At 41.2% G+C, this 19,640-nt stretch overlaps 1 protein-coding gene across 12 annotated transcripts in view; it reads left to right on the forward strand.

The window, feature by feature from the left end:
* The first annotated feature begins 1,602 nt into the window (after positions 1-1,602).
* Positions 1,603-19,640, forward strand: part of NCAM1 (neural cell adhesion molecule 1) — a 292,962-nt gene continuing 274,924 nt past the window's right edge. For 4 of the 12 annotated variants that reach the window (XM_079102816.1, XM_079102817.1, XM_079102807.1 and 1 more), the window contains exon 1: positions 1,611-1,927. In XM_079102816.1, the coding sequence (XP_078958942.1) occupies positions 1,876-1,927 (52 nt within the window). In that variant the 5' untranslated portion in view covers positions 1,611-1,875. Of the gene's footprint in view, positions 1,928-19,640 lie in introns of all 12 variants that reach the window. The other 8 variants (XM_079102806.1, XM_079102810.1, XM_079102811.1 and 5 more) reach the window with 5 other exon arrangements.

Here is a 19,640-nt window from a genome sequence, read left to right on the forward strand (position 1 = left end):
CCAAGCATAGGACTAACCACAGTGGTTTTATAACAAATATTTATTGAAAGATGTCCAAAAAAGCATTATTTATATCCTCAAACTCAGAAACAATAGCCAATGTTGGGAGAAACCACTGAACAATCACCCTTAGAATAAAATATTAGTTTTTAAAATACTTAGAAAGGCTTTTTAATAGCTCCAGGAAAATGTTTATAATGAAACATTAAGGAAAACAGGCAGGCAGTTCCACAGCTCCAAATTGCTACTAGTATGCCCATTATAAAAATCACATGGATAGATAGAAGACTTAGAAAATTTGTGGGTATCTATGAAATCCGTGGGGCTTAGGATTATTTTTAGAGCCTTCTTTCTCCTTTTCTGTATTTTTAAATTGCTTATAATTGATAGAAGATAAATATTACAAAGTAAATGGGAAAGGTAAGTTTAGGGGAGAAAGTGCTTTTAAAAGGCGTCCAAACCACAGTTTGTTAATGTGACCTGCTTGATAGCATATAGGAGGAAGCAGGAGGAGATGGGGCCTCTCCAGAGATGGAGGGCGGCTGCTCAGCCAGCAGAGGATGGGTTTCTAAAATGTGCAACAGCAATAGGGAGTCTGCTCTTTAAAGAAAATGGCAGTGCTTGGTGCATGACATCTTCCCAGGTCAGAGGGTTTCACTGTGCAGGGCTGTAGGGCAATCCCACTTCTAGGACATCTTCCCCTTTGTTTCAAACACACCCAAGCCTTGCTCAGGTGCTCAAATCTGTTTATTTTCACCCTAATCCCTTCCACCACTTCTTTTTAAAACACAGCTGTAGGATTAATTGAAGTCTTTGTTTTTGTATCTCAGTAATATTCTTCATTAATATCCTTGAGAATCGACATTGTGTTGTGTCCTGTTGAAGGAAAATATTATTTAACATTGCTCCTGTGTCATAATACCTACATAAAAGTCTTGGCTATTTAAAAAATAAGACTACAGATTTAAGTATTGATAAACAAGAAAACATTTCTTTAGATTATTTCTGGAAATTTCTTCTAAACATCTGCATTTTTCTTCTAACTTAAGTTGCTTTCCACCTCCTTCCCCTGGGAGCTGCTGCCTTGTCTTGTGTTGCCTCTCTGTGGAAGAGCAAACTTCAAAGCCAGGACAAAACAAACAAACAATACAAAAAAAAAAAAAAAAAATCCAGCAAGAGTAACCCACATCCCTCTTCAAATTTCTAATTTTCTGCACTTGAGAAAAAAAAAAAAGTAGTCCTGTGTTGCAAGGCTCTTAGGATCTAAATGAAGGGATTCCACAACTTTGAAAACCTAACCAAACCTAAGATTTTGTTTTTATTTTTACTAGTTATTAAAACATCCAAAATCCTGATTAAGAAAGGGTGGTAGGAGGGACCGTGAAAAGCATGAGGGAAAAGTGTGAAAAGAAGAAATCCCAGCTCTGTCTGGGAGACTGCGTGTGAAAGAGCCCGGCTCCCTCGATAGCTCCAGGCCGCGTTTTGCAGGCGGCTGCATCTGACTCCCCTGTCTCTTTTACCTCCTTGATGTTCGGCACTATTTGTGGCCGGCGTGGTGGAAGGACACAGTGAGGTTCTCACCCCCGCCCCCCGCCCCCCGCTCCCATCCCCAGTTCCATCAAAGCGAACCCGGGCCAGCGCAAGGATCTCCGAGTTGCGAGTGTGCTGAGGCTGGGACTGTCACTCATTCTCCGATCAGCGCGTGAACGCAGCTCGGCAGCCGCTGGCAGGAAACAATTCTGCAAAAATAATCATACTCAGCCTGGCAATTGTCTGCCCCTAGGTCTGTTGCTCTGCCGCCGTCCACACTCGCTGCAAAGGGGGGGGCACAGAATTTACCGCGGCAAGAACATCCCTCCCAGCTCGCAGATTACAATGCTGCAAACTAAGGATCTCATCTGGACTTTGTTTTTCCTGGGAACCGCAGGTACATTTTTTAAAATTCTCAATCTGATTTGCTAATTGTCCCTTCCACCTACGCCTCCCATGAGGAACACTGTTATTTTGGGTGGCTTTAGGTGGAAGGCTAAGACGGGTCATTTTCGTTGAGCTGAGAAAAGAGCGCGTCGCCCTTGCTGCCCAGCTGAACCCCGCGCCCTCCCGGGTTGCGCTGGACGGGGGCTGCTTCCCTGCGCCGCGAGCGCCCGGTGCCCCTCCTGCGCGCCCGTCCTTCCCACTTTGTGTGCGGGCGGCGATAGGAGAGGGCCGGCTAGCTCCCGAGGACTCTGCGGCCGCACTGGCGATGGGCAGCGCTCCTTCCCTGAAGGCGGGTAGCGGGGCGGGGGATGCCGCGGTTCGGGTGGTGCCTCCGCACTGCCTCGCATTCCGCGAGGAAGGGGTTTGTCAGCCCCGGCTCCTGAAAGAGTGAACAATAAGGCCGGGACAGCCGCCCCTAATCGTTATTTCCTGGGGTGTAATAAAGTGGGACTCGCTGTCCTCGTCCCCCCCGCCCTCCCCGGGCCAAATAACGGTTTGTAAAATGGGGCGAAATGGGCAGAATCGCAGGGCTTGGTGGCCCTTGTCGCACCCCCGTCCATATGACGTTAGTTTTTCATTTGCCAAATTGCTGGTTAGTTGCAAAGCCTGCCCTCGGCCGGGAGCACGGAGGGATGGGAGGGTCGAGCGCCGCGTTTTGACAGGAGGAAGTGCGGAGGGGCGGAGGGCGAGGAGGGCGTGATCTGGGCTGCCTGATGTGTGTGCGCGCGTGTGCCTTTACACGCACCGCGAGCCCAGTTTTGCACGGTGCCAGGGAAGAATGGCAGGTAGCCGCCCGCAACACCTCACCCCAGTCTCCTTTCTTTGGGCGAGGTTCCTTATCCTGGCAAAGTGCGAACAATAGGGAGCTGGGAGGAAGACTGTAGGGATGTTGCCGCGGGTGGCGGGGGCTGTGCCGCCGCCCAGAGAACCTAGGCAGCCGGGAGGGAGGCGCATTTCATTTTGACTATTTCCATCTCGGCCTCCCTGCAAAATTCTTCTGTGCGTGCCCACCCTCCCTTCCAGCGGCTCCCCAACCCCACCCAAGGATTTGCGCTTTGGCGCTGACAGACGGGAGGGGACGAAGAAAAGGAGCTGGGGCCGCAGAGAGCTGGGTGGGTTGGGCGGACAGTAGGTTGGGAACGTGTGCTGGAAAGCGCCGGCAGAAAGCCGGGCGGCGGGGACCGTGCATCGCGGTCGCCGCTGCCAGGTGCCGCTGTACCTGCCCTGGAGGGCAAAGCCCGGGTGGAGAAACGCTCGGGGCGGGCCGGGGAGCACCCTGTGCGCCCCCACCACAGGCGGCACCCGAGCAACGGCGGCCGCCGCCTCCAGCCAACTCGGGTCTCTCCCATGGCGACCAATCAGAGCCAGGCTGGCTGGGCGGGAAGCCGCGAGAGGCTTTTATTACGGCGCGGGTGGCGGCCTGAACTGCCAGGACCGTCTCCCGGTGTTCCAGCGTAACGGTCTCGTTCGTCCCCTGCCGGGAGAGACCCCGCCCTGAGGCCGTGCCCCGCCTGCCCGACAATTTCTGAGGATATAAAATGGAGACTGGGTGGTCACCGAGCGGTCTCTAAGTCCCGCCCGCCCGTGCTCACCCACTCTCGCCTCTTTCACGCCTACTTGGAGCATCCTTGCGCTCCCTCCAGCGCACACCCTCTCGCGGTGGAGCATCGCCTGGGAGGTCCGCTGGGAGCGGACCAGGAGCTGTGGCCAGGCTCACCGACGCGCGTGCGCTGACCCACCAGTCGCGGGCCGGGGGCGAGACTGGAGGCGAGGCTAGGGGCAGGGCGGGGCGGGGCCGGCCGAGCCTTGGCTAGGCGCTTGGGCTGGGTCCCTGCCGCCACCTGGTTAGGGCCTTCAGGGGCGTGCCCCTCTTGCCCGCGCCTTTGGGTCTCTGCGGCCAGACTTCTCCAGGTGGGGTGGTGTGTGGATGGGGCGGCGGGTGTTTTTGATATCTCCTTCCCTCTGAGTGGGAGCGTGACAATGGAGACTTGATCTTCAGTGCGCCTTTTGGGGGGATCGCCTGACCGTCGTCTTCATCAGCGATATGGGTGTAACCCTCAGTGTTTGGATCCCATGGGAGTTAGAGGCAGCTACACGCCCAGGGAATCCTACCTCGGGATGCTGGTGGATGCTCAGGCAAAGAGTGGCATTCTAACCAACGTTCCCTGGAATGAAGACGTCCTCTTTCCTGGACTATGATGGAAAGAAGGCAGAATATGAAAAATGTATGGGGCTGCTTAACAAAAGAAAGAAATGGAATGGTTTTACAAAGAGATATGATTTTCCATTGGAGTATTGTTTCTACCATAGTTTTAAAAAAATCCAGAGAATTCACGCCAAAGAGTCAGGACGAAAATGAAAACACACAGACACACACACACACACACACACACACACACACGTACATTCTTTTTATTTGTCATCAATTGCTGTAGCATCTCCAGAGACAATGGTGATTGTCTGTGCATATGACAATTTAGATCTAAGGTGTGTTAACCTTAATACATTAAATGAGCCATGTCACAGTCTCTCATTTTTGTTGTCTTCTGCTACTTAGGAATAAAGTTAAAGGATGTGGAATTGTATGGCAAATTTGTGTCTATTCTAGCTGCACTTTTGGATGTTGTGTGGAAAAATTGTTTGCTTGGATAATAAGGAATGGTTAAGTCACATGATTACTTGGTAATTTTACAATATGCCAGTTTACCTGCAAGAGTCAAGGAGTGGATAGGACTGGTTTTCTAACAAGATAACACCAGAGTAAGAACAAAGAGTACCTTTGCTACATTATGAAAAGTGATGTTCATATAAAGTACATTTAATACCCCTTGTTAAATGAATTAAGATGAATTTCAGCAAAGTTTGCTGTGAGTACAGTTACTGTGAACTATATTTTTAGTATATTGAATGTGTCTTTTTGAACAAAACTGACAATTATAAAACTATCAATTCTATCCAAAATTCAAACAAAAACCCCCAAGATTATATTCTTAAGATAAATATTAGCATTTTAAAAAATATTGAAATTAGTTTGGAATTCATTTAAAACACAGAAGAGTTTAAAACAAATGGGGATTATAATCCATACATTGTAGAGGGGTGGCCTGTCATTTACTTAAGTTTTATTTACTGTTCCCACTACAAAGAAGAGCCTAAAGATTTCTGGCTATGTTTTCATTAATGTACTTGTTTGTTTGTTTGTTTTCTTTCTGAAGATTGAACTCAGGGGTGCTTTACCAGTCAGAGGTACTTTACGAGTGAGCTAAGTCCCCATCGCCCCTTTTTATGTTTTATTTTGAGACAGTTACTGCTTAGGGAATCATCAAGTTGCTTTGGGCCTTGCTAAGTTGCTGACACTGACCTCAATCAAACTTGTGATTCTCCTGCCTAAGCCTCCCAAGTTTCTGGGATTACAGGTGTGCACCACTGTGCCTAGCAGTTTTCTTTAATACTTTCCAAACTCCCATCCTCTCCCCTCAAATGATTGAACTTGATGACTTTTGTTCTGAATACCTTTACCAGGACCTTTAAAAAAATAGCATTGGAATAGAAGAAAATGACAAGTTCCAAAAACGGAACTTCCTCCATTTGCTCCTATGCCAATTAATTAGCCCTGGAGTTTGTTGATTTAATTGGTGACTAGTTCCTTGAGCTTGACAGTTCAAGGATTAAAGGAGTAATTGCCACACACACACACACACACACACACAATCATAAAAAAAAACAACCAAAAATATGGGGTGGTGTGTTATTTTCAAGGGAAGTGGGTGTTTACTTCAGGTATCAAGCAACAAGAGGAAGCAGTGAGTCACAGTGAGCCCCCAGATTCCAAGAGTTTGCATAGCAAGTCTCTTTGGAATCCTTTGCATCATTAATTAAATTCCTCAGATAGATAGTATATAATTTAGTGTAAATAATCTCTATCTGTATTTTTCTGGTCACAGGGAATGATATCTTAATTACCTTTCAAAATAAATAGCACCATTTTGTGATTCAAAAACTGATCTTCAGACATGACATTTGCTTTTTTTTTTTAGCCTCGGAACTCTGTTTCTTAAATTCTAGACAGCATTTTGTAAACTTCACATTGCTTGAAATATGGACTTTGGGATTTCTGGTGCAACAACTTAATTTTTTAAGATGGTGAAGCTTCTCTCTAGTATTAGTTTGATGAATTCCCCATATTTATATCGTCAGTGTTCAAGGACTGTGGCCAGTCTCCAGACTGAAAGTGGCTTCACTGCTACTGGCAGACCTCCAAAGATATTTTACAGTCCTTCCTGACTTCCTGTAAAATGAGTGATTGACTACCTGTTGCTAAAGAACCGTTAGAACTTTCCCTGATGTTCTTGGGTTTGTGGTGATGGAGACCAGAACCAATTGGCAGGGAGGGGAGAGCAGGGGCCGCACCTGTCCCCATCTGTCTGCTGGGAACAGAGGAGACAAAAACATTTAAAAAGGGCTCTCCTGTGCTATTGAAAGATGACATTTTTGAGCACATAAGTGTTTCATGGTGTCAAGATTAATATTTTAATGTAAATTCCATACACAATAATTCTTCAAATTAGTAATCTAACAAATATATAGACCAAGGAATGCCTGGAATTTTTAAAAGAAATAGCTACAAATTACAAATAGAGCTTTGCTAATTTGAAAAATGGATAACAAATTAAACGAGATTGAAAACACTGGTCATTTGGTTGTATAAAATAATGGTCATTTGAGCTTTGAATCAAAAAGACTAAAGTTGATATATACCTTTGGTTAAAAGTAAAATTCAGATGTGAATTATATGTTTCTTAATCTGCTCAACAAGTTCCTAAGCAATATTGTAAGAGGTGTCCTTTTAGGGAGGGTGAAATGACCAAGGATCTCTTTGAATCCTAATGATTCATTTTCTGTGAGGTCCAGTATTTTTAGTATTTAAACCATTTTAATGAAATCATTTTCGATATTATGGGTAGATATGCTTACTACCGTAGGGCAGTGGAATGTGGAAGTTAATCTGAAGGTCATAGTCTTGTCACCCTTGGCCCCTTATGTTATTGACTCCTGGTGCCAAACCTTAAAACCATTTGCCGATGTAAAGGGATGTAAATTATCTGGCATTGGCAATGGTGCCATTATGCCTTTCATTTCATGTTGTTGAAATACTGTCTCTGGCTGCAGATGCTCATTAGGAACATTACCTTTTGATGTTGGTCTGGGTGCCAAATGGCAGCCTTTCAGGCAGTCTCAATACATAATACTTAAAACACTCTTAGGCCACTGAGTTAACTGATTTTCAGTTAGGTGGACACACTTTCCCTGCCTGCAGTATTAATTTAGCTTCTGGGCAATCAGAAACTAAAAGAATCCTGCCCCAAAGAATCTATCTGTACATGTGTGTTTTTGCAAAACAGATTTTAATGAACCCGATATGTATCCTTTTCCTTCCACATATGTGTAATGCTTCTTACATTCAAAGATGGCATGGCGGATGTGATTCAGAAACCTTCTGTATAACCTGTATTTCACTATGTACTCGCACTGAGTGGGTCTTGATTTGTAGCCACAAACAGCAACATCTGGGTTCCCTTTTTTCTGTTGTGTGTCATTCCTGAGATAATGCGTAAAAAGCCTTTTGTTACATATCAGTCTCTTCTTTGGGTATCTGATTACCTCATCATGTAGGAATATTCATAGTAATGTCACACCGTTCAAGATTGTGTTACAACATTAGATGTTCTCTTAAATAGTTGATCACATATGTTTATTGAGTGCCAGCTTTTAATCACCAGCTCTGTGGGGAGTTACAGAGGAGTGAGATGACATAATTTCCCCTGTCAGGGAACCCTGGGAGCAGGCAGTTGTCGGGATTAAGGGAGGCACACAACCCTAGGATGAAGCCCCAGCTCTACCCCACAACTTGGACAAGTTATTTTCCAAGTTTCAGTTTTCTCTTCTGTGAAATGGGAAAATCAGTGTAATGCCTGCTTGGGAGTATTTCAGGCTCACAGGGCTTAAATGCATGTAAGCTATTGTTTATTAGTGAGGAAGAAGGATGTAAATGAGTCAAGAAAAATGTTTAGACATAGTGCTCTTATTTTAGAATGATTTTAAAAAGGCTGTTATGAGAACGTGACTTCTTCAGCGATTAGTACATGTTTAAAAAATTGATTGCTTAATGTGCCTGCATTGTCATATTGGCATTGAATACTTTAAAGGGAAAAGTGGTTTGATTTTAAGATTGAAAGCCATTAGTAAACGGATGGATCTAGGTTTCATGGGGCCTGTAATGCATTCAAGTTTGAGGACCCTCTATAAGGAAAATATGAAACTCTCTTGCGTGGACAAAAGCGTAGAAAACATGGGACCACAGAATCACATTGCCAGGTCTCCTTCTCCAGAGCCTTGGAAAGATTATGTGCAATGCAGGACCCTGAGGATGCCCAGCCCTGCTTTAGCTACTGTGCTTTAGTCTTCTCTGATCCAATTGCCTGACAATATACGCAAATTGTTCCAGTTTGTTCAGTCTGGACCTTATAATGGTTGTTTGTGTAGTGCTTTGAAGATCAGAATCATGTGTGGAAATCAAAGTTATTTTTTAAAAAAAGCTTTTTGACCTTTATTTTTTAGAAAATCTTAAGTGAGTTCTGAGGTGTTCTACTGTGTCTCACTGCTGATATTTTTGCAAATGACTAACTGGAATAAAATAGAATAATTGCTATTATTCAAATGAGTCAGACATAGTGCCCCACTGGTTGGGCAGGAAGTAGTTTTGCCAACTAAAGACATGAGATATTGGAGAGGAGAGTGAAGATTTTGGTTTAGGTATCCAAAAGCAGATAAATGGTATATGTAATACCAATAACTATATCTTAATCATCACTGTGTGGTTTACAGAAACATTATATCATTTAATCTTCACATCATTTGTTCAGTAAATGTTTACTGTGCACTTATTCTGTGTTGGGTACTGGGGATGCCAAAGTCTGTAAGCATCCATCATCCCTGATTTCATGAAACTTCCAGTCTAATAGTGTGGAGAAATACAAGCTTTAAACAAGTAACACACTTTTATAATTGCATAGTTTAAGGAAGGGAAAGGGGTGCTATGAGAGTTTATCAGGAAGAGATCCACTGTGGGTTGGGGATTGGAAGGGAGGAGGTGGTATTTAAAACACTCTGTCAAATAGGAAGGACAGATGGTATGCTCGTTTTAAGTCACGATTGACTACTTAATTCAGCAAACATTAAATGAGAGCAGGAATTCCTAAATTCTTTCATTAAATAAACCTTCCTGAAGTCTTGAGAAAGTCAAGCAGCTTCAAGAATTGCGCTGGGTTTCAGATTATAATCCAGGAAGATACACCTCTGTTTCTAGATGTTTCCGGGTGGGGAGAGACACATACTTTACTTACAAATAGAGCATGGCTTCAATGCTGTTGGATTACAAGGAAGGAATCAGTTCTGCTTGGGACTCCCGGGGGCTGAGTCTGGGAGATGAGTTTGCCTTCACTAGATGGAGCAGGAAGAAGGGGTGATTCATGCAGTGACAACAGCCGGAGCAGAATGTGTACAGTTGGTTTTGGGGAACAGGGTGGGGGTTCTTAGAGAGAAATGATCTGAGCTTAGGAGAAAATTGGGTAAGGCCCAAATTTGTTAGGTCTTGAAATGGAAGCAGAGGCTGAGAAAGGTGAAGTGGCATTGGGACCATAACTTACATTAGTTGGCTGCTTTTCCTTCGTTTGTAAAGTCAGGGCAACTTGGATAACATCTGGCATCAAAAAGGTGCCAACAAATGCAGGTTCCTGTGGCCTCTGAACTGACTCGAGTCTGACCGAAGTGAGGAAGGCATGACCTGGTGGAAGGACGACCTGGTGGAGGGATGACCTCCAGGGCTTTGGAATCTGACAGGTCTGGACTAACCACACTGACATTCTGCAAGCTGTTGAGCTGCTGGGTCTGCTTTCCCTTCTGCAGCCTCCACCTCCCATTGTGGGTTTCTGCGAACTTGAATAAAATCACATATGTAAAGCAGATAAAGAGGTACGCAACAGGTGCTTTTAAAAGTTCATCTTGAACAAAGATTTCATTTGAAATGCCTGTTAAAAAAGGTATACTGTGAATATGATGTGTAAATTTCTGAGCTTCAGGCTGAGGGGAAAAACAAAATATATTTAAGAACATTGTACTGGTTCTGCAGAACCTTTCAGATGGGGAGAAAACACTGTTTCAACAGCTAAGAAATCATGAAAGATGTTGTATAAATAAGAGCCTAAATGAAGAAGGCAGACAACAATTGTGAGACATAGTTAGAGAGGCAGAAATTACATGATGAATCACCTTGGTTGTTTTTAATGTCTGAAAAAGGGATAGAGGAGAGAACTCTTGATCTGGACCTGCAGAACCAGGGTAAGGAAGACCTGTTTGCCTGTAGAAAGAGACGGGTCTGGCTAAAGAATTGCTGTTGAACACCAGTTAAATGCTGGGTACTGGGGGCAGGTCATGTTAAAATTATAAATTCTAGACAAAACAGAGTGTTGCTGGCAGAGATATGGAGAAATCATTTTTGAAAATGTTTAGGGGGATAGTCAGTGGTAGGCATTGAACATGCGCTGTGCTACTCTGTTGGCTTAACTAGGAATTAGTAGAGAGGAGAGAGGCTGTTAGTAGAGATCATTGCATGGGGAATTTTGCCTTTATGAAGCATCCATTGTAGTAGCTGGGCAGAATAAAGGGTCAGGGAAAGAACTTTTATTGCTGTGTGAAAGATGGAGAGGAGGATGGAGACCTGGGAAGCTGGGCAAAAGGAGAACCAGGTAGAGCTGACTCCAAGGCCAGTGAGGTCAAGGAGAGGACTTTGCTCTATGTAATAAGAAGACTATTATGTGGGGAAGGGAAACTGTTGGGCTTAGCCGGGTTTTAAATTCGGCTCTTGTTAGGGTTTGGATGTGAGGTGTCCCCCAAAAGCGCATGTGTGAGACAAGGCAGGAAGGTTTGAAGAGAAATCCTGGACTATATAGCCTTAACCTAATTAGTGAATTAATCCCTGCATTGGCTAACTGGTAACTGGAGGCAGGTGTGGTATACCTGGAGCAGTGGTTCATTGGGGGTGTGGCTGTGGAGGTAAATGTTTGAATCTGGCCAACGGGAGTCTCCCTCTCTGCTGTCTGATCACTATGTGAGCGGCTTCCCTTTGCCACACTCTTCCACCATGCCTTGATGTTCTGCCTCACCTCAAGCCCTGAGGAATGGAGCCAGCCTTCTGTGGACTAAGACCTCTGAAACTGTGAGCCCTCAGATAAACTTTTCCTCCTCTACAGTTGTTCTGGGGTAGTGTTTAGTCACAGCAGTGAAAAAGCTGACTAAAACAGCTCTGCTACTTCCTATCTAAGTGAACTATAAGAAGGTACTTACCCTCTTGCAGTAATTGCCTCATTTTAATAGAATGAGATAAGAAAATGTAAGAAATGAATCACAAATGAAAATATGTTACAACTCTACCTTTTATCAGTAGACATGTACCTGAAGAGCTGTATAAAAATCTAATATATACCAGAAGAGCTTGTTAGACTAAATAAACCCAACTGTGATTTGTTTTACAAGGCAGATAATTTTGGAAAGAGATACTTGTAATGTCTTTGAAGAAGGATAAAATGGGCACAGCTGAGATGTTAGAGATGACAAATTAACCAGCGAGGGTGTTTGATAGATCCAGAATGGTAGATGACTGAAGGATTTTTTTAAGTTGCAGACTTAAGGGATTGAAATAATCATGGTTCTATCAATATCACAGGGAAACTAAGAGACAGATTTTAGAAGAAGTTTGGGCCTTGGGCAACCTAATATCTCAATTGATAGGCTAGTATTTTCCAGAGTGGTAAAATCTATTTACCTGGACTCTACAAACTTTAAAAAAGAACAAAGGCATGAAGGGAAGGAGGGAGAAATGGAATGGAATAGAAAAGTCATATTTTATATAGTGGGGGTAAATATGCGTTTAGTTCTGGTATGTGCTCCTGTGTGTGTGCAATATGTGACTGCTTGGGACTCAGGTCTAAAGACTCTGACAGCCACTGTCACAGAAGGAAGAGTATAGGTCAAGTAAGAAGATGAGTAATTTGCTGTAGAGAGTACATTAGAAGGTACAGGAGAGAAACTTAATGGGTTTGGGGGAAGGCGAGAAGAAATGACAACAAACACACCTCTTGAGCAACCAAGCAGTCTGTTAGCTGCCAGGGTTTGTAATAATGGGGAATGGTATTGGCCAAATTATATTGTTACATAATGTGCATATGTAATGGTGAATTCCACCACTATGTTATAATGGCAATGCAACAATCAAAAAAAAAAAAAAAAAAAAAAAAGGAAAAAAAAAAAGAAAAATCCCCAATAACAAAAAGTTCAAAACAGTACTCTAAATCTGAAATCTTGGCCTCTGAGTTTACGGTGCATTTGGAAACAAAAAACAAAAAAAAAAAAAACGAGCTAGGAATTCTGTGTTATATCTGCAGCAAAATAGGTGTTACCTAAAACTTCTCTGGCAGAATGAAGATTGCCTGGGAAGCAGGAGTGTCTGGAGAACTCCTCCCTCCCATCTAAGTGAGAGCTGGAGACTCTGAAGGAAGGATTTAGTTCTGCAGAGAGGAAGGGTGCATATGGTAGACTTAGGTGTTGTTGGAGGTGACCCAGGGAACAAGAAGACTTAGGGGCGGTAGTAGTCTATATTTTTATGTTCTTTCACTGGAGAGAGAGCACCATGAATTACAATCAATACTTTGTGGAGTCTTTGTCATACCCAGAAATACTTGTGTTGTAGTGTTTATATAGCATCAAAATTATGTCTAGACTTCAGCTAATACTGAACAAATGGAGGGGACAGAACGTAGTGGTGTGAACACCAAGATTAGGAAACTGTAGTAACGTGAAATGGAAAACAAATCTGGGAACAAATACTATATTTAGATATAACCCCAGTTTTGCTTAGAAACACCTCTTTCACTTACTCCATCGTCAAGACTGGAAGAAGACAGATTACATTTTATGTTGTCCGAGTTTCCCATAATGAGAATAAATTGCTTTACATTTAGTTATACAACAAATTGTGCAGTAAAAAGAGAGCAGCAGTATTTCTGTGGTTAAGGGTATGGGAAAGGCGAGCATCAGTGGAAACTCTCCATTGGTTTCAGAAGAGCGCAGTTGTGTTGTGAAGTTCAAGTTCTTCAGAGTCAAAGGCAGAGGAAACATTGACCCAGGACAGAAAGGAAGGACAGAGGAGATGCCGCAAGGGCTGAAATGCTGAGGGCCATCTGGGCAAGTTTAACTGTCCACCAAGAGGAAAGAACCAGAGAGGGGCAAGGTGGCCAGCAGCCTTTGAAAAGGACGACTGGAGGAATTCATGTGTTAGGAAGTTAATAAAGTTAAGGTTTTTTTCCTGCAGCGATTTCATCTGTCATTCGAGAGGGTGATTTTTAGGTAGTTTTCTCTTCTTGCACCAGTGCCTTGTGATATTCAGACTTTATTTCTATACCTTTAAAAAAAATCTTTCTGTGTATAGCAGCCTTCGGATGCTTATGCTTGTCCCAGATTGAATGTATTGTTTTTATCAGATCAGCAGAGGAGTGGAAAGGGTTCTGACTGACCACTTTTTCTAGTGTTCTTTTATTCATATTTCATTTGGGACCGTCCACTGTTTGCGGGAGATGCTGCCAGTCACCTGTTAAGCTGAAATTGCTGTGTGAGAATTGGATTTAGGGCACAACTTAGAAGCTGTAAAGATATGATATCATGAGTGCAAGAAGATGTATATGTAAGGAAAAAGGCTGCAGCTATTTCTCCCTTGATTCAGCCCCCTCCCCACACACCCTTTTGTAATCTAGATTGTTAACTTTCTTGTCAGTCATCGGTCCAGTTAGCCCACGGGCTTTCACTATTTAAGGGTAATGCCCCTGCTATTTGCTCTTTTCTCTCTCACTTTCACTCTCACTCTTTCTCTCTTTTGCCCTTAACAGCAGACACTTTGTCTGCTAATAAAGTTTCTTGTGTGAGTTCCCGAGTCTGGAGTGGTTTCTGGGTGCTTTCCTATAACCAATGATTAAGAGTTGTCTTTCTTAATTTAGTATCTCCTTTTGGTGTTAGAGAGGCAGTGCATATTGTAGGGGTTGTCCTAAGGGCCATTGATATCAAACCTGCATTTTGAACCACGGCTTCTCTGCTTTCCATGACCTATACCAGTTATTTAATCTCTCCAATACTCAGTTTGTTTATCTGTGAAACAGGGATAATAATACCGACCTAAGAGGGTTATTGTGAGGACAAAATGAGGTAATTTGTACAACTGTCTGGCACATAGTGAACTCAGTAATTTTGTCTCATTTCTTTTCTTTTTTGCTAAGGTTCACAGTGAAGAGATATACAATACTGTTGGATTTAAGTATTGATTATACTTATAATCACATTTTCCCCATTTATTTTTCATTTTCTGTGAGTTCAGGATCACCATGAGTTGCAGTTGAATTAGAAATGACATGGTTGATTGCTTAGCTGTTTTACCTCCTATGAAAGCAAAGTCTAATAGATCTTGATCTTTGAGAAAAGTAGAACTTAAAAAATTCAAATTGGTGCTGGGCATGGTGGCACATGCCTGTAATCCCAGTGACTCTGGAGGCTGAGGCAGGAGGATCCCAAGTCCAAGGCCAGTCTCAGCAACCTAGCAAGGCCCTTACCAACTTAGCAAGACCCTGCCTTAAAATAAAAAATAAAAAGGACTGGGGATGTAGCTCAGTGATTAAGGTACCTCTAGGTTCAATCCCTAGTACCAAAAAAAAAAAAAAAAAAAAAAAAACCACAAACAGACAAACAAAAAAACCCAATTGGTTTATATAGATTTTATTTTCTGTTTGCATGGGGTTAACATCAAACCAGTTCATTAGCCACAATGGTAAAGCCACAAAATTTAGGATATTTAAATACAGGTTTGTTGCTAAAGGTCACATTGGTGACAGTTCATTAATCTGGAAGTCCTTTATCTGGCAACTTTAATTTGTTGGAATGTTAAGAATGAAGAAGGAAGGGACGCAAACCTCTGAATAACCAAAATAGATTTCCCAGAGCCTATGCATTGAATTGTATGCACTTGACTCATGGGGAAGCTCTTAAACCTTTGCTCAAAAGGAGTTCATCTATTCTTAATTTCCTGTCTTTTGCCACACTCATAAAGGCTCATAGATTTGGATTAGAATCAAGCAAACATGCCTGCCAGGTACAGGTACACTGCCAATAAGGGGGCATAGTAACTTGGATAAAGAAAGGATGGGAAGAGTGTGACAAGCAGACTCCAGAATACAAAAAGCCTTTCAATCATAGCCATTAGTGTTTGGTTAAAAAAGAAGCCACTCTATATGTCACAAAATGCTAAGGGAATGCCTACAGCCCAGGGCAGTATAAATAATAGGTGTCCACCATTAAACCTCCTTTGGAAGAATCAATTATGGCTCATTTCAAGGAGCAGGTAACAGTGACATGGATTCAGTTGTTACACATCTGTCTTTTGTGTTCAGCTGTGTGAGGTGTTAAAGGAGGAGTGATATCAAGTGATATCAGGGAGTTTCCTCCTAGGTGGAAAGATGGAGCACACACTAGGTACACTATCTTCACCATCTGTAAGTGAACTTGAGGAGGAGAGGTAATGCAGTTAGTGCTACCCACTCACCATGTATTATAATCCCCAAGGATTTGGGACAAATGGGATTTCATATTTCATTTTCTAGAGTGACCTTGTTATATACAGTTTCTAAGTTTGGTTGGCAGTCCTTAGCTATTTACTTGCCACTAACAGTGGGACAGCCAGTTTCTTCTCTGCTAAATTATAGTAAGTATATCTTCAGATTAAAAATCCTGACGACTTGAATAATTGGAGTTGTTATTCCTTCCTTCCTTTATTGAATTTAATTTTTATTTTTAGTAAAATGTTATGTATACATTTCTTAAAAACTTAGTTTTATAAGACTCATAAAAAAGTTAGTTCCCTGTCCTAACACTTCTGCTCTTCCTTACCCCTTCTCACCCCTCCCCTATGATCTTGACTCCCCTGAAACCACCACTTTTACGCATTTAGCTGCTCTACATTTTACCTTCATATTTACACTTTATTAATCTTTCATTTTAGGTAATTTTTTATTGCCCTATTTTCCCCTTAAGAAGACTTAGTGCTTTTACACAACTTCTAAGACCCTCCTACATTTTTTTAGCCCTGGTTTCCTAATGTAACTATTTTTGGTTAAGCCAGTATTTAATGTTTATATTATTATGACTGTGTAAATGTTATCCACAGATGAGCCATGAATGATTCTATGATTTTATTCCTTTTCGAGTACAACTTTCTGTCTTTCCTGGGATTTGTTATGGCCTTAGTTTTCCTTTGCTTATTTTTCTACATACTTTCACTGATTATCTTCAAGTTTTCAGACTGAAGCATAAATTTCTCTATATATTCAAACATGATTGTTTCCTTTTTCCTCCTGGGGACATATATCCTGGACCTTATGCTTCTTCTTCACTTCATCTACACTGTTGGCTTCTAGGCTTGCTATAGTTAACTTATATTTGCCTGGTATATACTTCTCTAGATTGGAAATTATTTTTCCTAAGAATTTTGAAGACGTTGCTCAATGCTTTCTAGCTCTTGGTTGCGGTGGCCAAGTTCAGTGCCATCCTGATTGCTGATATTTTGTGTGACACTTGTTTATGTTGCCACTGGAAGATTTTAAGATCTTCTCTGTCTACAGCGTTCTGAAACTTCTCAGTAATGTACTTTCATATATATCTGCTTTCATTTATTGGGGCGGGTTCTCTGTGGACCATTTTAGTATGAAAATCTATGTCCTTCAAGGGTTGGAAAGTATTCCTATATTTGGTATTTTTCTACCTTTGTTTTGTCCTTTTCTTTCTGGAATTCTCATTCAGAAGTTGGAGTAACCATCTCAATTTTTCTTCTCTTCTCTGTCGTGTTGTTCATTCCTTTGTTTCCTTCCCCCTGCTTTGAGACATTTTCTTAGTTTTTTTTTCATTTTTTTCTGTTGAATTTTCTATTTTGCTAACATTTTTAAATTGTAAGAATGCTTTTTTTTTTTTTTTTTTTTTTTTTTTTGTCTGTGAGTGTCTTTTGTAGTATTTTCTTTTTCTTTCTCTAAGCACTTTTATGTTGCTGAGGATCTTAGAAACTTCCTTTGTTCCTGTATTGTCTCTTTTCCCCTTGGAGTTCCTCTTTGTTATGTTTTAGTATCTCCTTTCCTGTTTCATATTGTATCATTTTATTGTTCAAATTCTCATGATCCTTTGCTGCCTATTAGTGATTACAGTGCAACTCTTCCAAGTTATAGAAGATCTGTGTGCATAGGCTTTACCTAGGGTGATTGTGCAGAGAGATCTGAGATATTAGGTGGAGAGTGTCCACATCTACTACTCATTTATACCTATATTTTCTCTTGGGTGGGTCAATTTAAGAGAATTCAGCATTTTGCAACCTGCAGGGTGTGAAGTCTGACTGTTTTTTCTGAGTGGAAGGAATGAATTGGGTGTATTTTTTTTTCTCAGTAGTCAGGATTTCATTTACTTCCCCTGTCTCCTCTGGGTCAAACTCTGTAGTTAATAAAAACCCAGTCTTCAGGGATGGAGGGGAATGGAAGAAGAGATATACCTGGCTGCTCTTTTCTTGTAGCTTGCAGTGTGTGTGTGTGTGTGTGTACTTGTGTGGTTGAAGTTAGTGACAAGAGAGGGTGCATTAGCTTTAATTTTGGAGCCAGCTGAGAACCCCCTGACAACCTGTTTCTTTCAGGGTTCATAATTGCTACAAGCCAAAGCAGACTTTTGAAATCTTTTATCTCACACGTTTTTGTATAGAATTGTTGAGATCGAAGGAATCATGCAGAGTTCTTAAAGGAAGAGGTAAAAATACTCTGGGGGTACATCAAAGGCAACGATATAACAAGAGGAATGTTAAGGCAGCTTCAAGGGTTTGACAGTTCAAAGAGTTAAGGCCAGTCATAGATTTTTGAGGAACCTTTTCTGAACTTAAGAGTGCTCAATAGATTCCAGGGTGGCCTGGGATTCCGTACTTTTGGGATATAAAGACATAGACCTGTCAGTGATGTGAACCAGAGGAAGAGCAATTTTGTGAGCGCGCTTGCAAAAGGCAGTGCCCCAAATTTGTTGGGCAACAGAGTGTTACTAGAAACATTTGCTTATTCTGGTATTTACGGAATAACTCCTGTGTTCCATCTGGTTGGTCTAGGGATTGGAGGTAAAAGGTGAATATCTTGAAGCAATATCATCTGGAACTTCTTGAACAATTCTAGACCACATTCTAAACTGATTTTTTTTTTTTTTAACATTTGTAATATGTATTCTAGTGGAATGACACTCAAGACAACCTTGAAATGTCAAAAGAAAAAAAGATAGCTAAACATGATTTGTTCCTTTCTTAGATGTTTTCTCCTTTTGTGGTGTATGTTGCTTAAAGTTCCTCATGACATGTTTAAAATTCAAAATTTTCATCAAAGAAAACCATCTGTCATAATGAAGCAAAAGAGGACATTATGTGATCTTCTTTGAAGATAAGAGATCGAAAAGTAAATCAGTTAACTGCCCTAGATTATAATTTGAGGTCATTTTGAGCAAAATTGGTTTTGGAGTCAGAATTCAAATTGCTGGTCAGACTCAGTTAAGATAACTGAACAAGAAGACAGTCCAGCTCATAAAAAGATTGTTTTTATTGTTTGTACTTTTTAATAACCAAGTTACATTCTAAGCATTATTTTTTAAGAGGTAACATTTCACATAGTAATTGACTTAGGTTGTTAACAGTAGTTTTGTATGTAAATCAGAAACCTGCATAATCAGTTATTGTATGATTTTTCTATAGATGTTTAGAATAGTTTCTTTTGAAGTCACTGGGAGGTAAATCAATGTTATTTGTTTGCTGTCCTGTGCAATATTAAGAGAATAGCTGCCGCAAACAAACCTAAGACATTTAAATTATTTTATTTAGCCATAGTAATAAATGTATATTTGGAGCTATAAAAAAACCAAATTACAAGTATGTATAATCATTTTAACAATTTATGTGTTTTTAAATAATGAACTTTGTGATAAGTGGGTTTAAAATTATGTACTCTCAACTGGTTCAACATGAGAGATTTAAAATGATGACTTCATCATTAATTTAGTCTTCACTTTCTTATTTTCATTTTGATAGATTAAAACAAAAAATTAGTACTTTTATTTTTAATTATGTTTCTTAATTTAGAACTTAAAAGTACAAAGGAAGAAAAGCAACTTAAACCTACAGATGAATTTAATGGTATTATGTATCTGATGCAATCTGGAAAATTCAGGTGCTTAAGTGACTTGTACTAGTTCAACAGTGAAACTTCATGAGGAAACAAAAATACCTTGAATGATTTGCTGATGCTCTTGAAATGATGCTAATGTCTGTCCTAGAGAAAACTTAATGTTACACAGATGTTATTGACTAATAGTCATTTGTCCCAGGATTTAGAACTATTCGCAAGAAGATGGGTTTGATATGTGATATCAACATATATATGTGATATCAACATATATATATGAAATATATATATTTATATAACATTTTGACTGAAATTCATTTCGAAGTGGTG

This window comes from Sciurus vulgaris (assembly GCF_902686455.1).
Source record: "Sciurus vulgaris genome assembly, chromosome: 11".
Classification (NCBI taxonomy): Eukaryota; Metazoa; Chordata; class Mammalia; order Rodentia; family Sciuridae; genus Sciurus; species Sciurus vulgaris.